This window comes from Melanostigma gelatinosum (assembly GCF_949748355.1).
Source record: "Melanostigma gelatinosum genome assembly, chromosome: 14".
NCBI classification, from domain to species: domain Eukaryota; kingdom Metazoa; phylum Chordata; class Actinopteri; order Perciformes; family Zoarcidae; genus Melanostigma; species Melanostigma gelatinosum.
Window position 1 is genome coordinate 2,027,146 of NC_136647.1, and position 26,530 is coordinate 2,053,675.

The 26,530-nt window shown below is 36.8% G+C and overlaps 1 protein-coding gene across 4 annotated transcripts in view; it reads left to right on the plus strand.

Moving 5' to 3' along the window:
- The first annotated feature begins 201 nt into the window (after nucleotides 1-201).
- Nucleotides 202-26,530, plus strand: part of rad51d (RAD51 paralog D) — a 39,556-nt gene continuing 13,227 nt past the window's right edge. For 2 of the 4 annotated variants that reach the window (XM_079283476.1, XM_079283475.1), the window contains exons 1-10: nucleotides 202-542; nucleotides 621-682; nucleotides 2,008-2,126; nucleotides 9,486-9,567; nucleotides 9,764-9,898; nucleotides 10,027-10,122; nucleotides 10,249-10,339; nucleotides 11,785-11,855; nucleotides 12,318-12,485; nucleotides 13,251-13,376. In XM_079283476.1, the coding sequence (XP_079139602.1) occupies nucleotides 461-542; nucleotides 621-682; nucleotides 2,008-2,126; nucleotides 9,486-9,567; nucleotides 9,764-9,898; nucleotides 10,027-10,122; nucleotides 10,249-10,339; nucleotides 11,785-11,855; nucleotides 12,318-12,485; nucleotides 13,251-13,346 (1,002 nt within the window). In that variant the 5' untranslated portion in view covers nucleotides 202-460 and the 3' untranslated portion in view covers nucleotides 13,347-13,376. The other 2 variants (XM_079283477.1, XM_079283478.1) reach the window with 2 other exon arrangements.

Consider the following 26,530-nt stretch of genomic DNA (forward strand, 5'->3'; position numbering starts at 1 on the left):
GTTGGGTTGAATCTGTGTTTTTTTTGCTTCGTTGATTTTCTGTATATTCTGTATATGTATATCTGTATATTAAGACAAACTTTGGAGAAGTATACCTACTACATTATCCCAAATGCATTGCGAGAGCACTTTACTACGGCAAGCAGGAGGAGGAAATTGAATCCTTCGCATATTGATGTAACTTTGAAGCAAGTCGAAAAAGTTTGGTAAAAGCGTCAGTCTGTCAAAAGTAAATACGGGAAGGGTTTTTTAACATCGCTAACTTTCGGGAAAGTCATTTATTACTGTCTTCAGCGGCCACGCAGGCAGAACGAGTTGGTTATATCGTCAATTCTACGTTAGCTGCAAAGCTAAAAACAACTGTAGCTAGCAGCAGCTCGTAAAGCTAGCTAGCTACCTCACTTCCGCCTTCTTCTTTAAGCGCAAATATTTCAAGGATTCACGTGAAAAATGCAACAACATGGTCGTCTTAAGAGAAGGAATGTGTCCTGGACTGGATGAGGATTTAGTCCGTGACCTGCGTGCTGCTGGTATTACAACAGGTGAGTTGTGTGTGTTGAGGAGAGGATTCCGTCTTAATTAAAAACAACAATAACAAACATGGTGTCTTGTTTTCACAGTGGAGGACGTGGTCTCATCTGACATTGAGGAACTTGCTCAGAGATGCACTGTGTCGTATAAGGTATTTAATTAATGCATTCATTAAATACTGTGTGTATTGACCCTGACAGCTATGCATGACCACACTTTCTGCAGTAATAACCTCATCATGTGCAATATTACATTTCAATTTCATGTGCAATATAACTTTCTTCTACTTCTTTCAACAATATCATTGACTGTCTCTCTCAATATCGTGCTCAATATTACTTTTCTATTTTAGTTTCCATCAGCCACTGGTGTTAATATCACTTCTTATACACTTGATATTGTTACGCTTGTATTTAATTTGTAAATTGCGATATTGATATTTCAATATAAATCCTACACACTGCACATACTGTATATTGTACATACTGTAAATAGTCATCCAGTCCATGTACAGCCACACAGTATTCATTCCTTTGCACTGTTTGTATAGCTTACAGCTTACAGATCACTTGACCTGTATAAAGATGTTTTAGTTCTTATTTTACTCATTTTAGTCATTGGTGTTCTTTACACATATTTATATAATATTTACACCTATTTTTTTCTGTACTTATGCACCTAACAATCCTGTCTATTCTTTACCTTTGTTGTCCATGTCCTTCTTTATATTTCTGTGTCAGCACATTGAGGGAGATGCAAAGTCAAATTCTTTGTACGTGCATAGATATACTCGGCCAATAAAGGTGATTCTGAGATAAAACAGAAGTTGCATTGGAAAAATATTTGAATGCATCTATTTAGAAGTGAAATAAGTATATTTTAATATAGCTGTACAGTAAGCAGTAAACAATAGAAAAGTTTCTAGCTATCAGGAAAGCAAAAGTAAAACAGAAGTCTCATTGGCTGGGCCAGAATCAGATTGAACCCACGAGGAGAGGCCAGCTCCTTTAGTTTAAGAGAACCACCAAGCGAGAGCAGAGATCATGAAAGAAATTCTGCCGAACTCAGTTCTGACCTCTTATAGATAACGGAAAACTTTCTTTTTTTTTTTAAGATCATAAATAGTGTTTTCCTCCGGTTGTAGCGTTCTTATCTCCCGCTATAACCTGAAGCCCTCCATGGTTTGTTGCACAGAACCTTCTGAGGAGCCGGGTCTCCTTAAAAACTCTTATTTGCAGGACGTAGCAGCGCACGCTCCAGCTCCAGCGAGCTCCGTGCACCTTCAGCTGCATAATACACGCATACAATATGAGATCAGTTTGTTTGATGCATGTCAAGTATGAATGCATACAGAATATAATCCATACTAATGATGTTGTCCTTTGATTTGTATACATGCTCTCATGGAAATTGACAATCTGTCATTTAGGCCTGTTTTGGGCTCTATTGATGCATAATTAGAATACACTGTTTCAGGCCCTGTTTGCCATCCGCCGAGTGCTGCTGGCCCAACACGCGGCGTTTCCGGTGTCAGGCGCTGATCTGTATGAAGAACTATTGAGCTCGACAGCCATCCTCTCCACTGGAAACCCCAGGTAAAGACGATTCTGCACACACAGCACAGCACACTGCTTTGTCTCGGGGATTTAACGGCGGGCTTCGTGCCACGAGAGCTTAAAGGAAGATTCACCTCCAAAAGCAAATATGTATTCCGAAGGACAGGCCTCCACATATTGAATTAAACGTGTTCAGTTTCGAGGCAAAAGTGAATTTGTGGTGACGCCTATTTTTAGCGTTGTCGTGGCTTCTTCAGTGCCACCTGATGATATTTCAGATTAAAGTATTTGATTTGCTTGGTCGTAGTAGTCGCGGTATTTTGTGTGTTTGGAAAATTGCAGGACACAGTCGATGTAAACAAAAAATGTACATGTTGCACCTATTTAATTTGTGCTTAAACCAGCATTGTTGGAGCAACGGCTGCATTTTATACATCATTCAGTCGGGTGCATCGATTTTGACATTGTTGCTCTTCAGCTTTGCAGACCAGCACTGACCGTCCGCAGTCACAGGAAAACGCATCAAATCAATAGTATTGTGCATCACAAGATGTTTTCTAACCAGATTCCTCTTCATCGATCCATTTTTATCAAACTGAAGTCTTTTCAGTGCCGGTAAAATCCAATTTGCATTGAACTGTGCAAGTAGAAAGTGCACGTGGAGTGTGGCCGCTGCAGTTAAAATACAGCAGAGTGTTTTAAACCTGCCGTGTGCTACATTTGAGCAGCGAGAGCAGACTCCTTCGCTTGTTCCATTTGGCTCGTAAACGCAGCCTAAAGTGGCTTCTGATGTATATCAGCTGCAGTAACTCGCCTTCGAGCTCGACTACTTTCCACAAAAAAAACAACCAGAACATCGCTGACAAGTCCTCTAAAACATTTTGGCGTTGCATGTTGAAATCAAAATGACTTGAAGGATCACAGCCCTGCTGAGAGACAGAGCGTCCCGATGAGACGCGCGCTGACCTCACGGTTATCTGAATGCAGTCAAAGCGGAGCAGATCAATTCTCCACTTTGAGAAGTATTCCTCAGCCGGGACACATGGACCGGGTCAGCTCTGTGAAATGGGCCAGCACGGCATCATTTATACCAGGGTATCTTCTCTACACATGAACTCACTCTTACAGCATAATTAATGACCACAGGTGTTTGTTTTTTTACCCTCCGTGGCTCCTCTTTAAGTGCTTTTCATAAATGAGTTAGTGCTGTGGATTCGTAATATGAAAGTGAATCAGCCGTGTGTGATTAGTGTGTCTTGGCTGCGCTCTACTGGTGAGAAGATGAACTGGTGAATGATGCTCTGTGCTGTTGGGCGCGTGGTTTATGCAGAGACAGAATAAGAACACATACACTCAGTGTAGGAGGTGCAGCAGTGTGAGAAATAACTGGTGGCAATCGGGGCTCCAGTGTTTTGCTGAAGTCCTCCACAGACTCCATATACGGGATTTAATGGATGCCAGCCAAGGCAACTAGGATGTCTTATTAGGATAGTCTTATTTCAAGCAACGACTATCAATGTCAGTTTGAAATCAAAAGAGCTCAAAGAAAACCTTCCAAACATAATAACAATAACCAAATGTGGTGTTGAACCTTCACACTTACATCTCTATGTTGAAATGCACAGAAGGTAGGTAATAAGAGTTTAACCATTATTTAGCTGTCTCCTTAAATATCATCAAGACGTCTTTGACAGCACAGAAGCACACTAATGCTCCTTGCATTTCACACACCTCCATCACAGCCCAAGTCCGAACAAACAAATGCAGTATAATCCTGAATAACGAATGATTAATGGCGCTCATTTTGTTTTCAGCCACAGAGAGAGAATCAAACACAGACAAATGGAAAGAAACCTGATCAGATCCGCTGCTGCGGGGATTTGTCAAACCAACAGGGTGGATGATAAGCTATGATAATGGCTTTATTGCTGTCATCAGCTGGTGTATCATGGAGCCCACGTAATATTTTTGTCAACACCTGATAGTGTAAATGTTTGGGTGCGATCAAGTGATAAGATTCAGCCTCAGTCGCTTGAAACCTTATTTAAAAAGAGCAAATAACGTCTTCTGTTAAACCCTTGTCATTAGAAATGCTCATGAGCCCACAGCCACCTTTACAAGGAAGACACCAGTGTGACGCTGTTTAGGTCCATCGTTTGTTTCAATTATTATCCAGATTTCTGGGTATGGCAAAGTGTCACAACAAAACTAGAGTAGAATGAATACGTCACCATTTGTATGCCAATTACTCCCCCTGTTACCTTGAATCCTTGAAGAAAACCTCACTATTTAACACACTTCTGCTCAACCAGTCTTGCCCAGATGTGTTATTAGTCCTAAGTGATTTAGATTTGTGTGGTTTTAGCAACAGATCCACGTGTTCAGGAAGTAGAGAGCGTGCGACTTGATAAATGAGACTTGGATTATGCTTCACGAGATGTGTGAGTTTGTAAACTGGTGTCTTGATATAGTTTTGCTGTTAAACGGGAATTTGTTGTTAAACGCGGAATTTGTTGTTAAACGCGGCCTCACCAGTTACTTCTACTTTTCTACACTTTTCGATTCTTCGTAAACCAGTTTTCTTCAAGAATTCAAGGTGTCACGGGGAGGATCATTCTATCGATAGTTTTAACAACAGAATTCGAGCCTCTTCATTGCTTCCTCTCCAGATAAAATAAAATAAATATAAATAAGATAAAGATCTTTAGGTACTCTGATGTCACTGATGAGTAGGGATGCACCGAGCCAGCTTCTTAGTCCTGATACACGGATACCTTGGGTATCAGCCGATAATGAGGACCGATCCGATACCAGTGTTTGACTGAATGCCCAGAGACTGAAGTGAACGTGGTCATCGTGATGTTTATTTATTTATTTTTTTATTTTTTCAGGGACAATGCACACTAATCAACAGTTCCACTGTAAGTGAGCCAGAGTTAGCCACCTATTGCTTTGTGGTTTACTGTTTTGAAGCCTTGAGTTTGCCGATTTGGCCGTCGCCATCTTGTTTTTTGCAACCAGTGACCGTAAGTGACCATTTTTGGAACGCAAAGGAGTGAGATAGAGATGCCGTATACTGCTCTGTAGAGACCTGTCAATCACTGTGTAGCCCCGCCCTAATACACACCCTGCTTTATGGTCTGTGTGACTCTAAATGGACCATAATGTACTAAATGAACATCATGCTGTATTGAAGAAGACTTGAAACTAGAGATTGAGACATAAACTCATGTTTACAATGTTTACTGAGGGAATAAATCAAGAGAGAAGTAGAGTCATTTTCTATAGACTTCTATACAACCAGAGGAGTCGCCCCCTGGTGGACACTAGAGAGAATGCAGCTTTAACACATGAAGCTCTGACTTCACTCGTCCGGAGGTTGCTGCTTGTGTTTGCCTCACTGTGTAGAAGAGACTGGGATCAATATGTTACGGCAACATCAGACTTGACTTAAATATTCCCGACTTTGTAAAACCAAATGTAATAAATAAATACATAGGTATGATTTATTTTTTGAAATAATACATTTGTACACCAGCTACTTGGTAAAAAAACTCAATTCAAGTGTAAACCTTTTTGCTGCATTAAGAAATGAGTCAAAATATATAGAGGCATTCAAATTCCAGTTTATAATGTCCATCATTTTATGAACATAGAATTGAGCCGATTGGGCCCGTTGCCCCGATCCAACCGATCGAATAGAAATGCAACAGCAACACTCGTTGTTTTTACAGCTGGTGCTGATGGAAATACCTGCATCTTCCATTCTCGAACGCATCCGTGTTTTATGTGTATTTTTCTAACATATAATAATAATAACACTGAATTCCACTAACTAGATTACAACTTAAATCAGTATAAAATAACGTAGAGTTTGACTGTGTTGCTGATGCAGCAGTTCTTTGGTATTCCGTGTTTGGACATATTTGGGTCAACACTCAAAGCATCGAGGTTTGGTACTTAAAACAATACAAACATCAAAACACAATGGCTCTTGTATGGAGACAACGTCGGGCCGTGAAGGCCCCGTTGAAGCTGCGAAAAGAAAATATTATCATTATTTTTCTCTCAATGAATTGCTTTGTCATCTCCCAAAACTCCCCAAATATGGCTTCCCTGTATTCAGTGCTGCATTGTGGCACCAGATGTTCTCATATAAAACCACATTCTGCACATCTCCCTCCACATTACTATAATAATAATAATAATAATACACTTTTATTGTGGATCCAACGCTCTGTATGATATCTGCTACTGCTCCACAGGTTAGGTGTGCAGCTTTAATTTCCATTTTAGCAATCCACCCCGCTAAGAAGTGAACCACCAGCGTAGGACTGTAAGACCAGGGTTAACCCCGAAATCACCTCGCTGATCCCAAATCCGGCTCTGTGGTCCTCTTGCAGCAGCAAGTTGCCATGGCAATATAGCCAGGTTAAAATAGAGCTGCCTTCATAACATCGAAAACTGTCTGTAGGCTCCACACACACACACACACACACACACACACACACACACACACACACACACACACACACACACACACACACACACAGAGCACTGCTGTTGCTTTAGAGGTGCTGGTTCCTTTTCACCATTTCACCTCTCGTCATTTAAAAGTAGAGGAACTTGTAAGATGATAGAAAAAATGAATAAATAAACAAAATAGCAGTTTACAACTAAACAGGCAAACAGCTTGATATTATTGTACTAAATATATATTTTATTATATGATATTAAATATAGATTTTATCATTTTACAGTACATTATATTGCATTACATTGCAGGATTCTTACTCGAACCCATGGAACTTCCCCTCAGAGTGTGTCAGCACCTCGGGGTTTGGATCAATGAGAGCGTTCTTCTGCTGCTCCCTGCTCTGGTCTTGCTCCTCTTCTATGCCCTTGCCCTGACAGACCTCCTCAGCCTGGAGCTTACTGACCTGCTCCTGGTTGGTTGAGTCCTGTTTTTCTTTCAGGTCTTTCAAATAAGTCTTCTCTTTCTCAGAAGCGTGGTCCTTCAGGGGCCTGATCTCCTCCAGACTTTTCTTCTCAGCCAGCAGCTGCTTCATGGCCTCCAGGTCTTCTTTGGTCTTTTCAGCTTTGGACTGGTTCTCTTTCTGAAGCATGTCGCTCTCTTCTCTTTCAGCCTCGAGCTCAGATTCTTTCCTCAGATTGATTGTGTTTGAAAGTTTCAGCTTCTCAAGTTCTTGTTGGAGAGCTTCACTTGTATCTTTCTCAACCTGGAACTTTTCTTGACTGATTGCGTGAGCCGCTTTGAGCTCCCTCACTCCTTCGTGCAGGGTGCTGTTTTTCTCCTGTAGGAGCTCATTCGTCTCCACTTGTTTCTGGGGAGAGTCTGTTTCCATCACCCGTCCAGTTCGGTGGTAAGCTGCGTCACCTTCTCCTCCTGACAGCCGCGGAGGGTTTCACTTTGCAGCTTAGCTTTCAGCTCCTCCACCTCATTTTCAAGAGCCTCCTTCTCCTGCTCCCAGATCTTGTCCTTGTACTCTTCTTCGAGCTGGCTGAGCCACCTGCTCGCTAGCCTCCTCCACTTCTTTGAGGAGCTCCTTCCTCGGGTCAGACTCCGAGCGGTTTTGGGCGACCTCCTGTGAAAGGACTGAGCCGGCTATTACGGGGTAATTCAGCTGTCTGGCTTGGTCCTGGTTGTTGTTTCTACCCTGCTCCATTTATTAGCTGGTAGACAATTACACAAGGGTCTCGTATAGATGCAGAATGTAACTGATCAACAGTTCTGTCTCTATCGGTGGTTTATCTCAGTTAAGAATTCCTTTTCTCTCAAAATGGTTCGTTTCAGTTGAAGATTCCTTCTCTGTTTTAATGGTGTGTCTCGATCGAAGGGTTGATTCGGACTGATTGGAAACACAAGAGTCCCTCATATCTATAAATATATATATATATATATATATGACACCCTGCTGATGTCCTCATGAGGTCACAACCTTCTGCCAAACTTCCTCCTGAATGTTTGAATGAGGTGCTAAATTCAAAATTGAGAGCACGATTTAGGGATTGCTTCCACTCGGCTCTCAGACAGAACACATCGCAGCAGCCTGGGGCAGCGTTTTGTACTTTTGTTTCGCCGAGCGCCTCTGGGTTTTTCCCGCTGTATGCGGTCGGCTAACGGAGCGGTAGCCTGTAACTGTGCGAGTTATGTGTTGCGTTGGGGAAATGGACCAAAGTTGTCGTTGCACCTCGGGTGTTGGATGCTAGCGTGATTAAACATCACACATCACACAGTGACTGATCTAAATACCGTGTCCGTACATAACCGCGAGGCACAATGGCGGCGCTACAGTCTGAGAGACACAACTCCAGTGAAGCCATGTTAGCGGCGAACAGAGAAACTGTCTCGGATATGTGAAACAAAAGCACACGCAACCAAAATCTGCCCAAATAAATCAACCAGCAGCTGAAAGAGACTCTGAGGTAAAGGCATCGATAAGCATTGTGAGGAACATGTTCATGCTCTCCATGCATCGATGTTTCATGCATTTATTCCTGTCGTGTTTCAAGTGTAAAGTAGTGGACAGCTGAGGAGACTGAACCTGACACCGACTGTGCAGTTGCTCAGCAGAACTATTGTTCACAAGATGAAATGAGATCAGTAAAGGGAGGTTAAGGTAGCACTGCAATGCTATTGGCTGTTGACGGCTGATTGTGAAACTTGTGCCACCGTGGCCCTCTTTAGGAAGTGAACGGACCTCCAGTGATTGGTTGCGTAAGTTTCTTGCTGTGTGACCTCGTAAAAAGAAGAGGAGAGGTGGAGGAGCTCAGGGAAGAGTTACCTCGGCAGCCCCAAAGAACCCACAAGGAGTCCTGTGAATACAGAGCATGCCCATCTGCACACGACCAATGCTGCTCTAAAGGAAGAGCTGCACACTGTGGGCGGTGAAATGGGAATTCTTTGAGCAGAGTAATGGCCCTTCTGCTTATGTTGTCCACCTGATTACAGCAGTAAATGTATATTTAAACAAGTATAGACTTTACATTTAGCAGTGTATTGTTTTTCACTTCATTCTTTGTTGGAACTGTATGTAAATTAGTGCCAAATATCTTCAGTGGACACTCCCATTAGACTAGAACACACACACACACACACACACACACACACACACACACAAATGAATGAAAAGCCAAGTATTTTTCATCGATTACATTTGAAGGGAGCAGCCAGTGGCGGTGCTTGATAAGCAGCAGTGAGATTAGGAATTGGCCGAACACCTGAAGAATATTCTGGAGCCTGATGCACGCTCTGTTTTTATTATCCTCGCCCCCCAACTGCAGCTTCTTGTTGGCTCCGCGGTCGTCCGCGGACTTAATTGTTTATTACATGAGATGGCAGTTGTGAGTAATAAATTGCACCTTGTTTTGTTGCAGCTTAGATAAGCTGCTGGATTCCGGCTTGTATACTGGAGAGATAACGGAGCTGTCTGGAGGCCCGGGAAGTGGCAAATCTCAGGTGAGCTTTTCCTGCCTTCCCTCTCCATCACTCATCATTTCCGCCTCATAAATTCCCTCTTTTTTCTTTTAAATTCCCTCCTCGCCTCTAGAATAACAAGTTGTACTCTGCTGGAACAATTCTTCTCGGAGTTTAGCTCACACAAGTTATCCACGCTGTCGTAAACTATTCCCTGCGCGGCCGTCTTGTCTTCTAGGTGTGCTTCGGCGTGGCGGTGAACATTTCCTACCAGCTCAAACAGAGCGTTATATTTATCGATACGACAGGAGGGCTGACTGCCAGCCGCTTGCTTCAGATGCTGCAAGCTGAAACCAGTAACGCAGAAGAGCAGGTGAGCTGATGGAGGGTTGAGCTTTGAACTAGATATTACACGAGGCGTTATACAACGTGAAACACAACGTGAAACACAACGTGAAACACAACGTGAAACACAACGTGAAACACGCTGTCATCTCGCAGATGGCGGCTCTTCAGAGGATCCACATCTTCCGTTTGTTCAACGTCTTCTCTCTACTCGACTGTCTGTACGGTCTTCGCGGTGGCAGACTCCAGCAGGTTTGTTTGCGGTTGCCCCCCCCCCCCCCCTGCTTAGAATACACCAACAGTCCTGTTGTACCGGGAACATATGAGAGAAGACGGATCAAATTCTCAGGAATGTAATTTTGTCACATTTGGTATCAGGCGTGTGTTGGCGGCGGCTCTGTCAAGGCGGTGATCGTGGACTCGGTGTCGGCTGTTATCGCTCCTCTACTGGGAGGCAAACAAAATGAAGGTGATATCTTCTTCTGCATCATCCCACCTGAGGCTGTAAACTCTAACAAATATATATCATCCATATCACAACACGGTCCCCATACATCTTTTGCAAGCGTGACATATAAGTAAGTTCCAGTCGTGAGAAAGTGTGACACTGAAACGTTCGTATCGTCACATTAACACCCTGAACCATCACATTGAGAGCAAAAAGCTGTTTTCATGAACCGTGGAGCTGCTTCAACTGAATTCTCACCTTTTGAGAGTCGGAATGATTCAAGTTCTTAATCCAAATGAACTTAATTGTAAAATATTGGTTCATAGAAAGATCCTAAACTGTGATCGAATTAAACAATCACTCAATACTGCCGAGTTCAAAGGGTTCAAATCTGAAATAAACCTGCATGAACACCTGTGAAAAGACAAAAGACTTTGTTCAACCGTATCTGAAAACAATCAAAAATATCTGATTCGCTGCTTCGTGGGGTGTTTTGTTAAATCTTACAGCCACTTCAAGCAAACACCACTGGTTTATGTAGAACAAGTTTCAAGTGTGATTCAATTATGATTGAATGAACGCATGAGCAACCTCAGCTGGAGCTCTGAGACGTTTGTTAGAAGACGGATATCGTTCTTTCTCCTTGAAGCACTTTCTTGTTCTCCACACCGGAGCAGGTCTGGTCCAATAGAAAACCAGACCAAAGAAAAGACTGTTCCTACAGATCGGAGGTTAAAGACCAAGACAATCAGCGCAGTTAATTCCAGCATCTTGTAGTCAGGAAATAGAAAAGGAATCCTTTCAGTACATGTGGCTGCTTGATATTACATTATGTTATTCAACATGATTACTCATCGACTTTCTCAACACTAAAAAAGAAAACTTTACATTTTAAAGTTGAACGCATCATCTGGAGCACGTAGAGAGCAGGAATAAGAAGCCAGAACGTTGTGCTCGAGTGAACAATGTAGCGATAAACATGTTGGTTGTAGAGATACGAATGTTGATGACACGGCAAATAAAGTCACGCCCACAAAGCGTGAGCAAATGAGACCTCGGCCTGTGTTTCAGGACAAGCCGGGAGCGGGAGGGAAGACAAAAGCACAAATACAGCAACATGTCACGTGATCAACAAGAACCGGCCGAGCTCCGCACGACGACGTGCAGCCGTCGACCTTTTGCTACACAAGAAAAACACGACAACACCAAACCAGCAGTGCATTTCTGTGCAGATGTTTCAGTGATCAGGATTCATGAAGGCGTCATGGCCGTCCCTCTAATACGCAGTGGACGGACCGACGTTGCCGTCTGCAGAGCTGCGCTGCCAACGTTGCTGAAAACAAAATGAGTCAACCGCAAGAACATTAAAGACTCTCCAAAAAGCAATATCTGTAGCCTGACTGTTGAACTGCATGGAGGAAGACATTGTGTATTCTGTACATGAACAAACCTTCCTCTGCCTGCAGGCATGTCCTTGATGATACAAGTGGCAGGAGTTCTTAAGACAATGGCAAAGGACTTCAACGTGGCTGCTCTGGTAAGGACGACACAGTGCTCGGCTGCTCTGAATGCAAGAAGCATCTCCAGAGGCCCTCTGATCTCTGAACAAACTTCACACTTCCTCCCGTTATTGCTTTGAGACCTGGAATGAAAAGTGAACTTTCTTTTGTCTAAGAAAACCAACTCACGATTAAAAACAAGAGGTCGTTGACAATTACATGATTCAAAAACATTCAATCCGTTTGTTAGTGCAGGTGTGTGACAATAATGTAATGAACTAATCACATTAGCATGCAGCAAAGAAGACTTCACCTGAAATCATTGAGTTATTTGAAGTGAGATAAAGATCATTTGATTAAAGTAGGACAATCTGCTGTTTTTCTTTTCTTTTCCAAAGCTTGAACTATCTCTCACAAGCTACACTAAACCATAAAACACAATGATAAAACACAGTGATAAAACAACCACAGACTAAACATGATGGGGTCTGGGCCTGCAGGTTACAAACCATGTCACGAGAAGTGTCGGCGGGGAGGTGCAGCCGGGCCTCGGTGTGTCGTGGAGTCACATCCCCAGAACCAGGATCCTGCTGGAGCGGGAAGAGAGGGCCGCGGACCTCAGCCACTCAAGTGTTCGCTCTGCAACACTGATCAAGTCCTCCAGACGGGTACGACCGGAAGCACCGACTCGCACAGCGTCTTTTGGCTTTTTTACAACCAATGAACGGAAGTGACTTAGAGACAGTGAGCTGTCAATCGCAGTAAGCCCCGCCCTGCTTTATGGTCTATATGACTCTCAATGGACCACAGTTATATTGTTGAGAGGCAACTGCCATTTCAACCTTGACATGGGCAGCGCAGACCAGATCCTTCTGTTCTCACCTTTCACAATAAAAGCCCCAGACACATTCACTGCCTTATGTTTACTCGAGGAAACTCAAGTTCACTCCGAGCATTGCGCTAAAAGGAAACGCTGACAGTAGCTTAGTCTTCACAACAGTCAGACAGACTGACCGACGCTTCTATTAGATGAGACCAAAGTTTCATTCTGCACGACCACAATGCAACTTTGTTCATATGATTTATTGTCAATAACTAGAGGCATGCATCAGACAGTAGAAGCCTCTACTTATAGCAAACACATAAGTGGACTTTGAGCGAGTATTTATCATAACAAGACAACATTGCCATTATTGCTGAAGACTGTTCTACAGTCTGTTACTTTTTCCCCCTCTCCCATTAATAACTGTCAAAAAAGGCATTAATTATACATTTTCTGTTCTGTAGTTACAAAAGTGTCTGTCAGACGAGCCAAAGCAGCCCTTTGATATAAAGCACATTCAGCATGAACATGTTTCATATTGCAGCCTAGTTGTGTGTGTGCTTTATCCTGAAGCTGGTAAATGAACCCTCTCGTCTGCTTCACCTCTCAGCCGTGTCACATCAGAGAGGAGTTTGACTTGCAGTGGTGGAGTCGCCCTAAAGAAGAGTCCTCAGGGAAGAGGAAACGGGATGAGACTGGTTCCTGATGAGAGCCGACTGTACGTCTCTAACCAAAGGTACATGAATGTCTCCGCACCGGATTTACAACATGTTTGACGTTTCTATTTTATACTACACAGCACGATGCAAATATTTGAATGATAGCAAGATTTTATTCCAATCAAAATGGTGCTACGATCTCATTGGTGGAATCATGTGTAGTAGTATTTGTATTAGTAGTATCCTCTGTGTGTGAGTGCATAGGTAATAGACTAGTTATATGGACATAGAGGCCTTTTTTACCCGTTAAGGAGGAAGTCCTTTCTTCTGTGCGTCTTTCAGGCTCTTCAGGGGAAGCAGGGTCATGTGGCGTTTGCCGTCTCAGAGCTTCAATACATTCAAACATTTAATTAAACCACCACATAGCCTGAAGCACCCTGGGGATGAAGAGGTTAATCAGATTTTTCCTTGAAAGCCATTCATATGCAGGGGGCTGCAGTTAAACCATCCCAGCATCTCATTGAAGTCTCATAGTCGAGACTCAAACTGAAATGTTCTTAGATTATGAGGGAAGCCTTCCTAAAACAACAACTGCTTGTCATATCAGGGTCTTAAAACGTATTAAATGTTGATGCATTTATCAGGCTGTGGAGTAAAAAGTAGTGGAAAGTCTTGGAATTGCAAATGCCACTTTCCGATGTATTCAATTTTGTAGCTCGTTGTCGTTCTGTATATTTTCCAAAGGCTTTATAATAGGTTTGCGTGAATGTTTTCATTGTGTAGGCGAATAGTGTGATTCTGTGTGTTTGTTTATGGAATCAGATTTGACATACTTTGAAAAAAGGACAACCCCGACCGACTTCCACTTGATGTTGCGCAAAGGTTTCGTTACGCCCGGGTGTTAAACTACCGAGTAAATGGGGAAATACAAGTTTTTGGACAAATGCCAGGAAGAAATGTATATCATCCATACCACTAATCCATCACATGTACAATTTACTGTTTATTATGACTTTATATATATATATGACTTTTATTGACATGCTATACTATGACTTTTATCAACATGCTATACTATGACTTTTATCGACACGCTATAATATGACTTTGATCGACATGCTATAATATGACTTTTATCGACATGCTATAATATGACTTTTATCGACACGCTATACTATGACTTTGATCGACATGCTATAATATGACTTTTATCGACATGCTATAATATGACTTTTATCGACATGCTATACTATGACTTTTATCGACATGCTATACTATGACTTTTATCAACACGCTATACTATGACTTTTATCGACATGCTATAATATGACTTTTATCGACATGCTATACTATGACTTTTATCAACATGCTATACTATGACTTTTATCAACATGCTATACTATGACTTTTATCAACATGCTATAATATGACTTTGATCGACATGCTATAATATGACTTTTATCGACATGCTATACTATGACTTTTATCAACATGCTATACTATGACTTTTATCAACATGCTATACTATGACTTTTATCAACATGCTATAATATGACTTTGATCGACATGCTATAATATGACTTTTATTGACATGCTATACTATGACTTTTATCAACATGCTATAATATGACTTTTATCAACATGCTATAATATGACTTTGATCGACATGCTATACTATGACTTTTATCAACATGCTATAATATGACTTTTATTGACATGCTATACTATGACTTTTATCAACATGCTATAATATGACTTTGATCGACATGCTATACTATGACTTTTATCAACATGCTATAATATGACTTTTATCGACATGCTATACTATGACTTTTATCAACATGCTATAATATGACTTTGATCGACATGCTATAATATGACTTTGATCGACATGCTATAATATGACTTTTATTGACATGCTATACTATGACTTTTATCAACATGCTATAATATGACTTTTATCGACATGCTATACTATGACTTTTATCAACATGCTATAATATGACTTTGATCGACATGCTATAATATGACTTTGATCGACATGCTATAATATGACTTTTATTGACATGCTATACTATGACTTTTATCAACATGCTATAATATGACTTTGATCGACATGCTATAATATGACTTTTATCGACACGCTATACTATGACTTTGATCGACATGCTATAATATGACTTTTATCGACATGCTATACTATGACTTTTATCAACATGCTATACTATGACTTTTATCAACATGCTATACTATGACTTTTATCAACATGCTATAATATGACTTTTATCAACATGCTATACTATGACTTTTATCAACATGCTATAATATGACTTTTATTGACATGCTATACTATGACTTTTATCAACATGCTATAATATGACTTTGATCGACATGCTATACTATGACTTTTATCGACATGCTATACTATGACTTTTATCAACATGCTATAATATGACTTTGATCGACATGCTATAATATGACTTTGATCGACATGCTATAATATGACTTTTATTGACATGCTATACTATGACTTTTATCAACATGCTATAATATGACTTTGATCGACATGCTATAATATGACTTTTATCGACATGCTATACTATGACTTTTATCGACATGCTATAATATGACTTTTTTCAACATGCTATAATATGACTTTTTTCAACATGCTATATGACTTTTATCGACATGCTATACTATGACTTTTATCGACATGCTATACTATGACTTTTATCGACATGCTATACTGTGACTTTTATCGACATGCTATACTATGACTTTTATCGACATGCTGTAATATGACTTTTTTATGACTTTTATCGACATGCTATAATATGACTTTTATCGACATGCTATAATATGACTTTTATCGACATGCTATACTGTGACTTTTTCATGACTTTTTTCGACATGCTATAATATGACTTTTATCGACATGCTATAATATGACTTTTATCGACATGCTATAATATGACTTTTATCGACATGCTATACTGTGACTTTTTCATGACTTTTTTCGACATGCTATAATATGACTTTTATCGACATGCTATACTATGACTTTTATCGACATGCTATACTATGACTTTTATCGACATGCTATAATATGACTTTTATCGACATGCTATACTATGACTTTTATCGACATGCTATAATATGACTTTTTTCGACATGCTATACTGTGACTTTTATCGACATGCTATAATGTGACTTTTATCGACATGCTATACTATGACTTTTTTCAACATGCTATAAAATGACTTTTTTCGACATGCTATACTATGACTTTTTTCGACATGCTATAATATGACTTTTATCGACATGCTATAATGTGACTTTTTTCGACATGCTATAATATGACTTTTTTCGACATGCTATAATATGACTTTTATCGACATGCTATACTATGACTTTTATCGACATGCTATACTATGACTTTTATCGACATGCTATAATATGACTTTTATCGACATGCTATACTGTGACTTTTTCATGACTTTTTTCGACATGCTATAATATGACTTTTATCGACATGCTATACTATGACTTTTATCGACATGCTATAATATGACTTTTTTCGACATGCTATACTATGACTTTTATCGACATGCTATACTATGACTTTTATCGACATGCTATAATATGACTTTTTTCGACATGCTATAATATGACTTTTATCGACATGCTATACTATGACTTTTATCGACATGCTATAATATGACTTTTTTCGACATGCTATACTATGACTTTTATCGACATGCTATAATATGACTTTTTTCGACATGCTATAATATGACTTTTTTCAACATGCTATAATATGACTTTTTTCGACATGCTATAATATGACTTTTATCGACATGCTATAATGTGACTTTTATCGACATGCTATACTATGACTTTTATCGACATGCTATACTATGACTTTTATCGACATGCTATAATATGACTTTTTTATGACTTTTATCGACATGCTATAATATGACTTTTATCGACATGCTATACTGTGACTTTTATCGACATGCTATACTGTGACTTTTTCATGACTTTTTTCGACATGCTATAATATGACTTTTATCGACATGCTATACTATGACTTTTATCGACATGCTATACTATGACTTTTATCGACATGCTATACTATGACTTTTATCGACATGCTATAATATGACTTTTTTATGACTTTTATCGACATGCTATAATATGACTTTTATCGACATGCTATACTGTGACTTTTATCGACATGCTATACTGTGACTTTTTCATGACTTTTTTCGACATGCTATAATATGACTTTTATCGACATGCTATACTATGACTTTTATCGACATGCTATACTATGACTTTTATCGACATGCTATACTATGACTTTTATCGACATGCTATAATATGACTTTTATCGACATGCTATACTATGACTTTTATCGACATGCTATACTGTGACTTTTTCATGACTTTTTTCGACATGCTATACTATGACTTTTATCGACATGCTATACTATGACTTTTATCGACATGCTATACTGTGACTTTTTCATGACTTTTTTCGACATGCTATAATATGACTTTTATCGACATGCTATACTATGACTTTTATCGACATGCTATACTATGACTTTTATCGACATGCTATAATATGACTTTTATCGACATGCTATACTGTGACTTTTTCATGACTTTTTTCGACATGCTATAATATGACTTTTATCGACATGCTATACTGTGACTTTTTCATGACTTTTTTCGACATGCTATAATATGACTTTTTCATGACTTTTTTCGACATGCTATACTGTGACTTTTATCGACATGCTATAATGTGACTTTTATCGACATGCTATACTATGACTTTTATCGACATGCTATAATATGACTTTTTTCGACATGCTATACTATGACTTTTTTCACCATGCTATAAAATGACTTTTTTCAACATGCTATAATATGACTTTTTTCAACATGCTATAATATGACTTTTTTCGACATGCTATACTATGACTTTTTTCGACATGCTATAAAATGACTTTTTTCAACATGCTATAATATGACTTTTTTCAACATGCTATAATATGACTTTTTTCAACATGCTATAAAATGACTTTTTTCGACATGCTATACTATGACTTTTTTCGACATGCTATAATATGACTTTTATCGACATGCTATAATGTGACTTTTTTCGACATGCTATAATATGACTTTTTTCGACATGCTATAATATGACTTTTTTCGACATGCTATACTATGACTTTTTTCAACATGCTATAAAATGACTTTTTTCAACATGCTATAATATGACTTTTCAACATGCTATAATATGACTTTTTTCGACATGCTATACTATGACTTTTTCGACATGCTATAATATGACTTTTTTCGACATGCTATAATATGACTTTTTTCGACATGCTATAATATGACTTTTTTCGACATGCTATAATATGACTTTTTTCGACATGCTATACTATGACTTTTTTCAACATGCTATAAAATGACTTTTTTCAACATGCTATAATATGACTTTTTTCAACATGCTATAATATGACTTTTTTCGACATGCTATACTATGACTTTTTTCAACATGCTATAAAATGACTTTTTTCAACATGCTATAATATGACTTTTTTCAACATGCTATAATATGACTTTTTTCGACATGCTATACTATGACTTTTTTCGACATGCTATAATATGACTTTTTTCGACATGCTATAATATGACTTTTTTCGACATGCTATAATATGACTTTTTTCGACATGCTATACTATGACTTTTTTCAACATGCTATAAAATGACTTTTTTCAACATGCTATAATATGACTTTTATCGACATGCTATACTATGACTTTTTTATGACTTTTATCGACATGCTATAATGTGACTTTTATCGACATGCTATACTATTACTTTTATCGACATGCTATACTGTGACTTTTTCATGACTTCTTTCTACATGCTATATGACTTTTATCGACATGCTATACTATGACTTTTATCGACATGCTATACTATGACTTTTATCGACATGCTATACTATGACTTTTATCGACATGCTATAATATGACTTTTTCATGACTTTTTTCGACATGCTATAATATGACTTTTATCGACATGCTATACTATGACTTTTATCGACATGCTATACTATGACTTTTATCGACATGCTATAATATGACTTTTATCGACATGCTATACTGTGACTTTTTCATGACTTTTTTCGACATGCTATAATATGACTTTTATCGACATGCTATACTATGACTTTTATCGACATGCTATACTATGACTTTTATCGACATGCTATACTATGACTTTTATCGACATGCTATAATATGACTTTTATCGACATGCTATACTGTGACTTTTTCATGACTTTTTTCGACATGCTATAATTTGACTTTTATCGACATGCTATACTATGACTTTTATCGACATGCTATACTATGACTTTTATCGACATGCTATAATATGACTTTTATCGACATGCTATACTATGACTTTTATCGACATGCTATACTGTGACTTTTATCGACATGCTATACTATGACTTTTATCGACATGCTATAATATGACTTTTATCGACATGCTATACTATGACTTTTATCGACATGCTATACTGTGACTTTTATCGACATGCTATACTATTACTTTTATCGACATGCTATACTGTGACTTTTTCATGACTTCTTTCTACATGCTATATGACTTTTATCGACATGCTATACTATGACTTTTATCGACATGCTATACTATGACTTTTATCGACATGCTATACTATGACTTTTATCGACATGCTATAATATGACTTTTTTATGACTTTTATCGACATGCTATAATATGACTTTTATCGACATGCTATACTGTGACTTTTATCGACATGCTATACTGTGACTTTTTCATGACTTTTTTCGACATGCTATAATATGACTTTTATCGACATGCTATACTATGACTTTTATCGACATGCTATACTATGACTTTTATCGACATGCTATAATATGACTTTTATCGACATGCTATACTGTGACTTTTTCATGACTTTTTTCGACATGCTATAATATGACTTTTATCGACATGCTATACTATGACTTTTATCGACATGCTATACTATGACTTTTATCGACATGCTATACTATGACTTTTATCGACATGCTATAATATGACTTTTATCGACATGCTATACTGTGACTTTTTCATGACTTTTTTCGACATGCTATAATTTGACTTTTATCGACATGCTATACTATGACTTTTATCGACATGCTATACTATGACTTTTATCGACATGCTATAATATGACTTTTATCGACATGCTATACTGTGACTTTTTCATGACTTTTTTCGACATGCTATAATATGACTTTTATCGACATGCTATACTGTGACTTTTTCATGACTTTTTTCGACATGCTATAATATGACTTTTTCATGACTTTTTTCGACATGCTATAATATGACTTTTATCGACATGCTATACTGTGACTTTTATCGACATGCTATAATGTGACTTTTATCGACATGCTATACTATGACTTTTATCGACATGCTATACAATGACTTTTTTCGACATGCTATACTATGACTTTTTCGACATGCTATAATATGACTTTTATCGACATGCTATACTATGACTTTTATCGACATGCTATACTATGACTTTTATCGACATGCTATACTATGACTTTTATCGACATGCTATAATATGACTTTTATCGACATGCTATACTGTGACTTTTTCATGACTTTTTTCGACATGCTATAATTTGACTTTTATCGACATGCTATACTATGACTTTTATCGACATGCTATACTATGACTTTTATCGACATGCTATAATATGACTTTTATCGACATGCTATACTGTGACTTTTTCATGACTTTTTTCGACATGCTATAATATGACTTTTATCGACATGCTATACTGTGACTTTTTCATGACTTTTTTCGACATGCTATAATATGACTTTTTCATGACTTTTTTCGACATGCTATACTGTGACTTTTATCGACATGCTATAATGTGACTTTTATCGACATGCTATACTATGACTTTTATCGACATGCTATACAATGACTTTTTTCGACATGCTATACTATGACTTTTTCGACATGCTATAATGTGACTTTTTTCGACATGCTATAATGTGACTTTTTTCGACATGCTATAATATGACTTTTTTCGACATGCTATACTATGACTTTTTTTAACATGCTATAATATGACTTTTTTCAACATGCTATAATATGACTTTTATCGACATGCTATACTGTGACTTTTTCATGACTTTTTTCGACATGCTATAATGTGACTTTTTTCGACATGCTATAATGTGACTTTTTTCGACATGCTATAATATGACTTTTTTCGACATGCTATACTATGACTTTTTTCAACATGCTATAAAATGACTTTTTTCAACATGCTATAATATGACTTTTTTCAACATGCTATAATATGACTTTTTTCGACATGCTATAATATGACTTTTTTCGACATGCTATAATATGACTTTTTTCGACATGCTATAATATGACTTTTTTCGACATGCTATACTATGACTTTTTTCAACATGCTATAAAATGACTTTTTTCAACATGCTATAATATGACTTTTTTCAACATGCTATAATCTGACTTTTCAACATGCTATATACTATGCCTTTTTTCAACATGCTATACTATGACTTTTATCGATATAATGACTATGACTTTTTTATGACTTTTATCGACATGCTATACTATGACTTTTTTATGACTTTTATTGACATGCTATAATATGACTTTTATCGACATGCTATAATATGACTTTTATCGACATGCTATACTATGACTTTTTTATGACTTTTATCGACATGCTATAATGTGACTTTTATCGACATGCTATACTATGACTTTTATCGACATGCTATACTGTGACTTTTTCATGACTTTTTTCGACATGCTATATGACTTTTATCGACATGCTATACTATGACTTTTATCGACATGCTATACTATGACTTTTATCGACATGCTATACTATGACTTTTATCGACATGCTATAATATGACTTTTTTATGACTTTTATCGACATGCTATAATATGACTTTTATCGACATGCTATACTGTGACTTTTATCGACATGCTATAATATGACTTTTATCGACATGCTATACTGTGACTTTTATCGACATGCTATACTGTGACTTTTTCATGACTTTTTTCGACATGCTATAATATGACTTTTATCGACATGCTATACTATGACTTTTATCGATATAATGACTATGACTTTTTTATGACTTTTATCGACATGCTATACTATGACTTTTTTATGACTTTTATTGACATGCTATAATATGACTTTTATCGACATGCTATAATATGACTTTTATCGACATGCTATACTATGACTTTTTTATGACTTTTATCGACATGCTATAATGTGACTTTTATCGACATGCTATACTATGACTTTTATCGACATGCTATACTGTGACTTTTTCATGACTTTTTTCGACATGCTATATGACTTTTATCGACATGCTATACTATGACTTTTATCGACATGCTATACTATGACTTTTATCGACATGCTATACTATGACTTTTATCGACATGCTATAATATGACTTTTTTATGACTTTTATCGACATGCTATAATATGACTTTTATCGACATGCTATACTGTGACTTTTATCGACATGCTATAATATGACTTTTATCGACATGCTATACTGTGACTTTTATCGACATGCTATACTGTGACTTTTTCATGACTTTTTTCGACATGCTATAATATGACTTTTATCGACATGCTATACTGTGACTTTTATCGACATGCTATACTGTGACTTTTTCATGACTTTTTTCGACATGCTATAATATGACTTTTATCGACATGCTATAATATGACTTTTATCGACATGCTATACTGTGACTTTTATCGACATGCTATACTGTGACTTTTTCATGACTTTTTTCGACATGCTATAATATGACTTTTATCGACATGCTATACTATGACTTTTATCGACATGCTATACTATGACTTTTATCGACATGCTATACTATGACTTTTATCGACATGCTATACTGTGACTTTTTCATGACTTTTTTCGACATGCTATAATATGACTTTTATCGACATGCTATACTATGACTTTTTCATGACTTTTTTCGACATGCTATAATATGACTTTTTCATGACTTTTTTCGACATGCTATACTGTGACTTTTATCGACATGCTATAATGTGACTTTTATCGACATGCTATACTATGACTTTTTCGACATGCTATAATATGACTTATCGACATGCTATAATGTGACTTTTTTCGACATGCTATAATATGACTTTTTTCGACATGCTATAATATGACTTTTTTCGACATGCTATACTATGACTTTTTTTAACATGCTATAAAATGATTTTTTTCGACATGCTATAATATGACTTTTTTCAACATGCTATAATATGACTTTTTTCAACATGCTATAATATGACTTTTTTCAACATGCTATAATATGACTTTTTTCAACATGCTATAATATGACTTTTATCGACATGCTATACTGTGACTTTTATCGACATGCTATACTGTGACTTTTTCATGACTTTTTTCGACATGCTATAATATGACTTTTATCGACATGCTATACTATGACTTTTATCGACATGCTATACTATGACTTTTATCGACATGCTATACTATGACTTTTATCGACATGCTATAATATGACTTTTATCGACATGCTATACTGTGACTTTTTCATGACTTTTTTCGACATGCTATACTGTGACTTTTATCGACATGCTATAATGTGACTTTTATCGACATGCTATACTATGACTTTTATCGACATGCTATAATATGACTTTTTTCGACATGCTATACTATGACTTTTTTCACCATGCTATAAAATGACTTTTTTCAACATGCTATAATATGACTTTTTTCAACATGCTATAATATGACTTTTTTCGACATGCTATACTATGACTTTTTTGACATGCTATAATATGACTTTTTTCGACATGCTATACTATGACTTTTTTTAACATGCTATAAAATGATTTTTTTCGACATGCTATAATATGACTTTTTTCAACATGCTATAATATGACTTTTTTCAACATGCTATAATATGACTTTTATCGACATGCTATACTGTGACTTTTATCGACATGCTATAATATGACTTTTATCGACATGCTATACTGTGACTTTTTCATGACTTTTTTCGACATGCTATAATATGACTTTTATCGACATGCTATACTATGACTTTTATCGACATGCTATACTATGACTTTTATCGACATGCTATACTATGACTTTTATCGACATGCTATACTATGACTTTTATCGACATGCTATAATATGACTTTTATCGACATGCTATACTATGACTTTTATCGACATGCTATAATATGACTTTTATCGACATGCTATAATATGACTTTTATCGACATGCTATACTGTGACTTTTTCATGACTTTTTTCGACATGCTATAATATGACTTTTATCGACATGCTATACTATGACTTTTATCGACATGCTATACTATGACTTTTATCGACATGCTATAATATGACTTTTATCGACATGCTATACTATGACTTTTATCGACATGCTATAATATGACTTTTTTCGACATGCTATACTGTGACTTTTATCGACATGCTATAATGTGACTTTTATCGACATGCTATACTATGACTTTTTTCAACATGCTATAAAATGACTTTTTTCGACATGCTATACTATGACTTTTTTCGACATGCTATAATATGACTTTTATCGACATGCTATAATGTGACTTTTTTCGACATGCTATAATATGACTTTTTTCGACATGCTATAATATGACTTTTATCGACATGCTATAATATGACTTTTATCGACATGCTATAATATGACTTTTTCATGACTTTTTTCGACATGCTAGACTATGACTTTTTCATGACTTTTTTCGACATGCTATACTATGACTTTTATCGACATGCTATAATATGACTTTTATCGACATGCTATAATATGACTTTTATCGACATGCTATACTGTGACTTTTTCATGACTTTTTTCGACATGCTATAATATGACTTTTATCGACATGCTATACTATGACTTTTATCGACATGCTATACTATGACTTTTATCGACATGCTATAATATGACTTTTATCGACATGCTATACTATGACTTTTATCGACATGCTATAATATGACTTTTTTCGACATGCTATACTGTGACTTTTATCGACATGCTATAATGTGACTTTTATCGACATGCTATACTATGACTTTTTTCAACATGCTATAAAATGACTTTTTTCGACATGCTATACTATGACTTTTTTCGACATGCTATAATATGACTTTTATCGACATGCTATAATGTGACTTTTTTCGACATGCTATAATATGACTTTTTTCGACATGCTATAATATGACTTTTATCGACATGCTATAATATGACTTTTATCGACATGCTATAATATGACTTTTTCATGACTTTTTTCGACATGCTAGACTATGACTTTTTCATGACTTTTTTCGACATGCTATACTGTGACTTTTATCGACATGCTATAATATGACTTTTTCATGACTTTTTTCGACATGCTATAATATGACTTTTTCATGACTTTTTTCGACATGCTATACTGTGACTTTTATCGACATGCTATAATGTGACTTTTATCGACATGCTATAATATGACTTTTTTCGACATGCTATAATATGACTTTTTTCAACATGCTATAATATGACTTTTTTCGACATGCTATAATATGACTTTTTTCGACATGCTATACTATGACTTTTTTCAACATGCTATAAAATGACTTTTTTCGACATGCTATACTATGACTTTTTTCGACATGCTATAATATGACTTTTATCGACATGCTATAATGTGACTTTTTTCGACATGCTATAATATGACTTTTTTCGACATGCTATAATATGACTTTTTTCAACATGCTATAATATGACTTTTTTCAACATGCTATAATATGACTTTTTTCTACATGCTATACTGTGACTTTTATCGACATGCTATAATGTGACTTTTTTCGACATGCTATAATATGACTTTTTTCGACATGCTATAATATGACTTTTTTCGACATGCTATACTGTGACTTTTATCGACATGCTATACTGTGACTTTTATCGACATGCTATACTGTGACTTTTTCATGACTTTTTTCGACATGCTATACTATGACTTTTATCGACATGCTA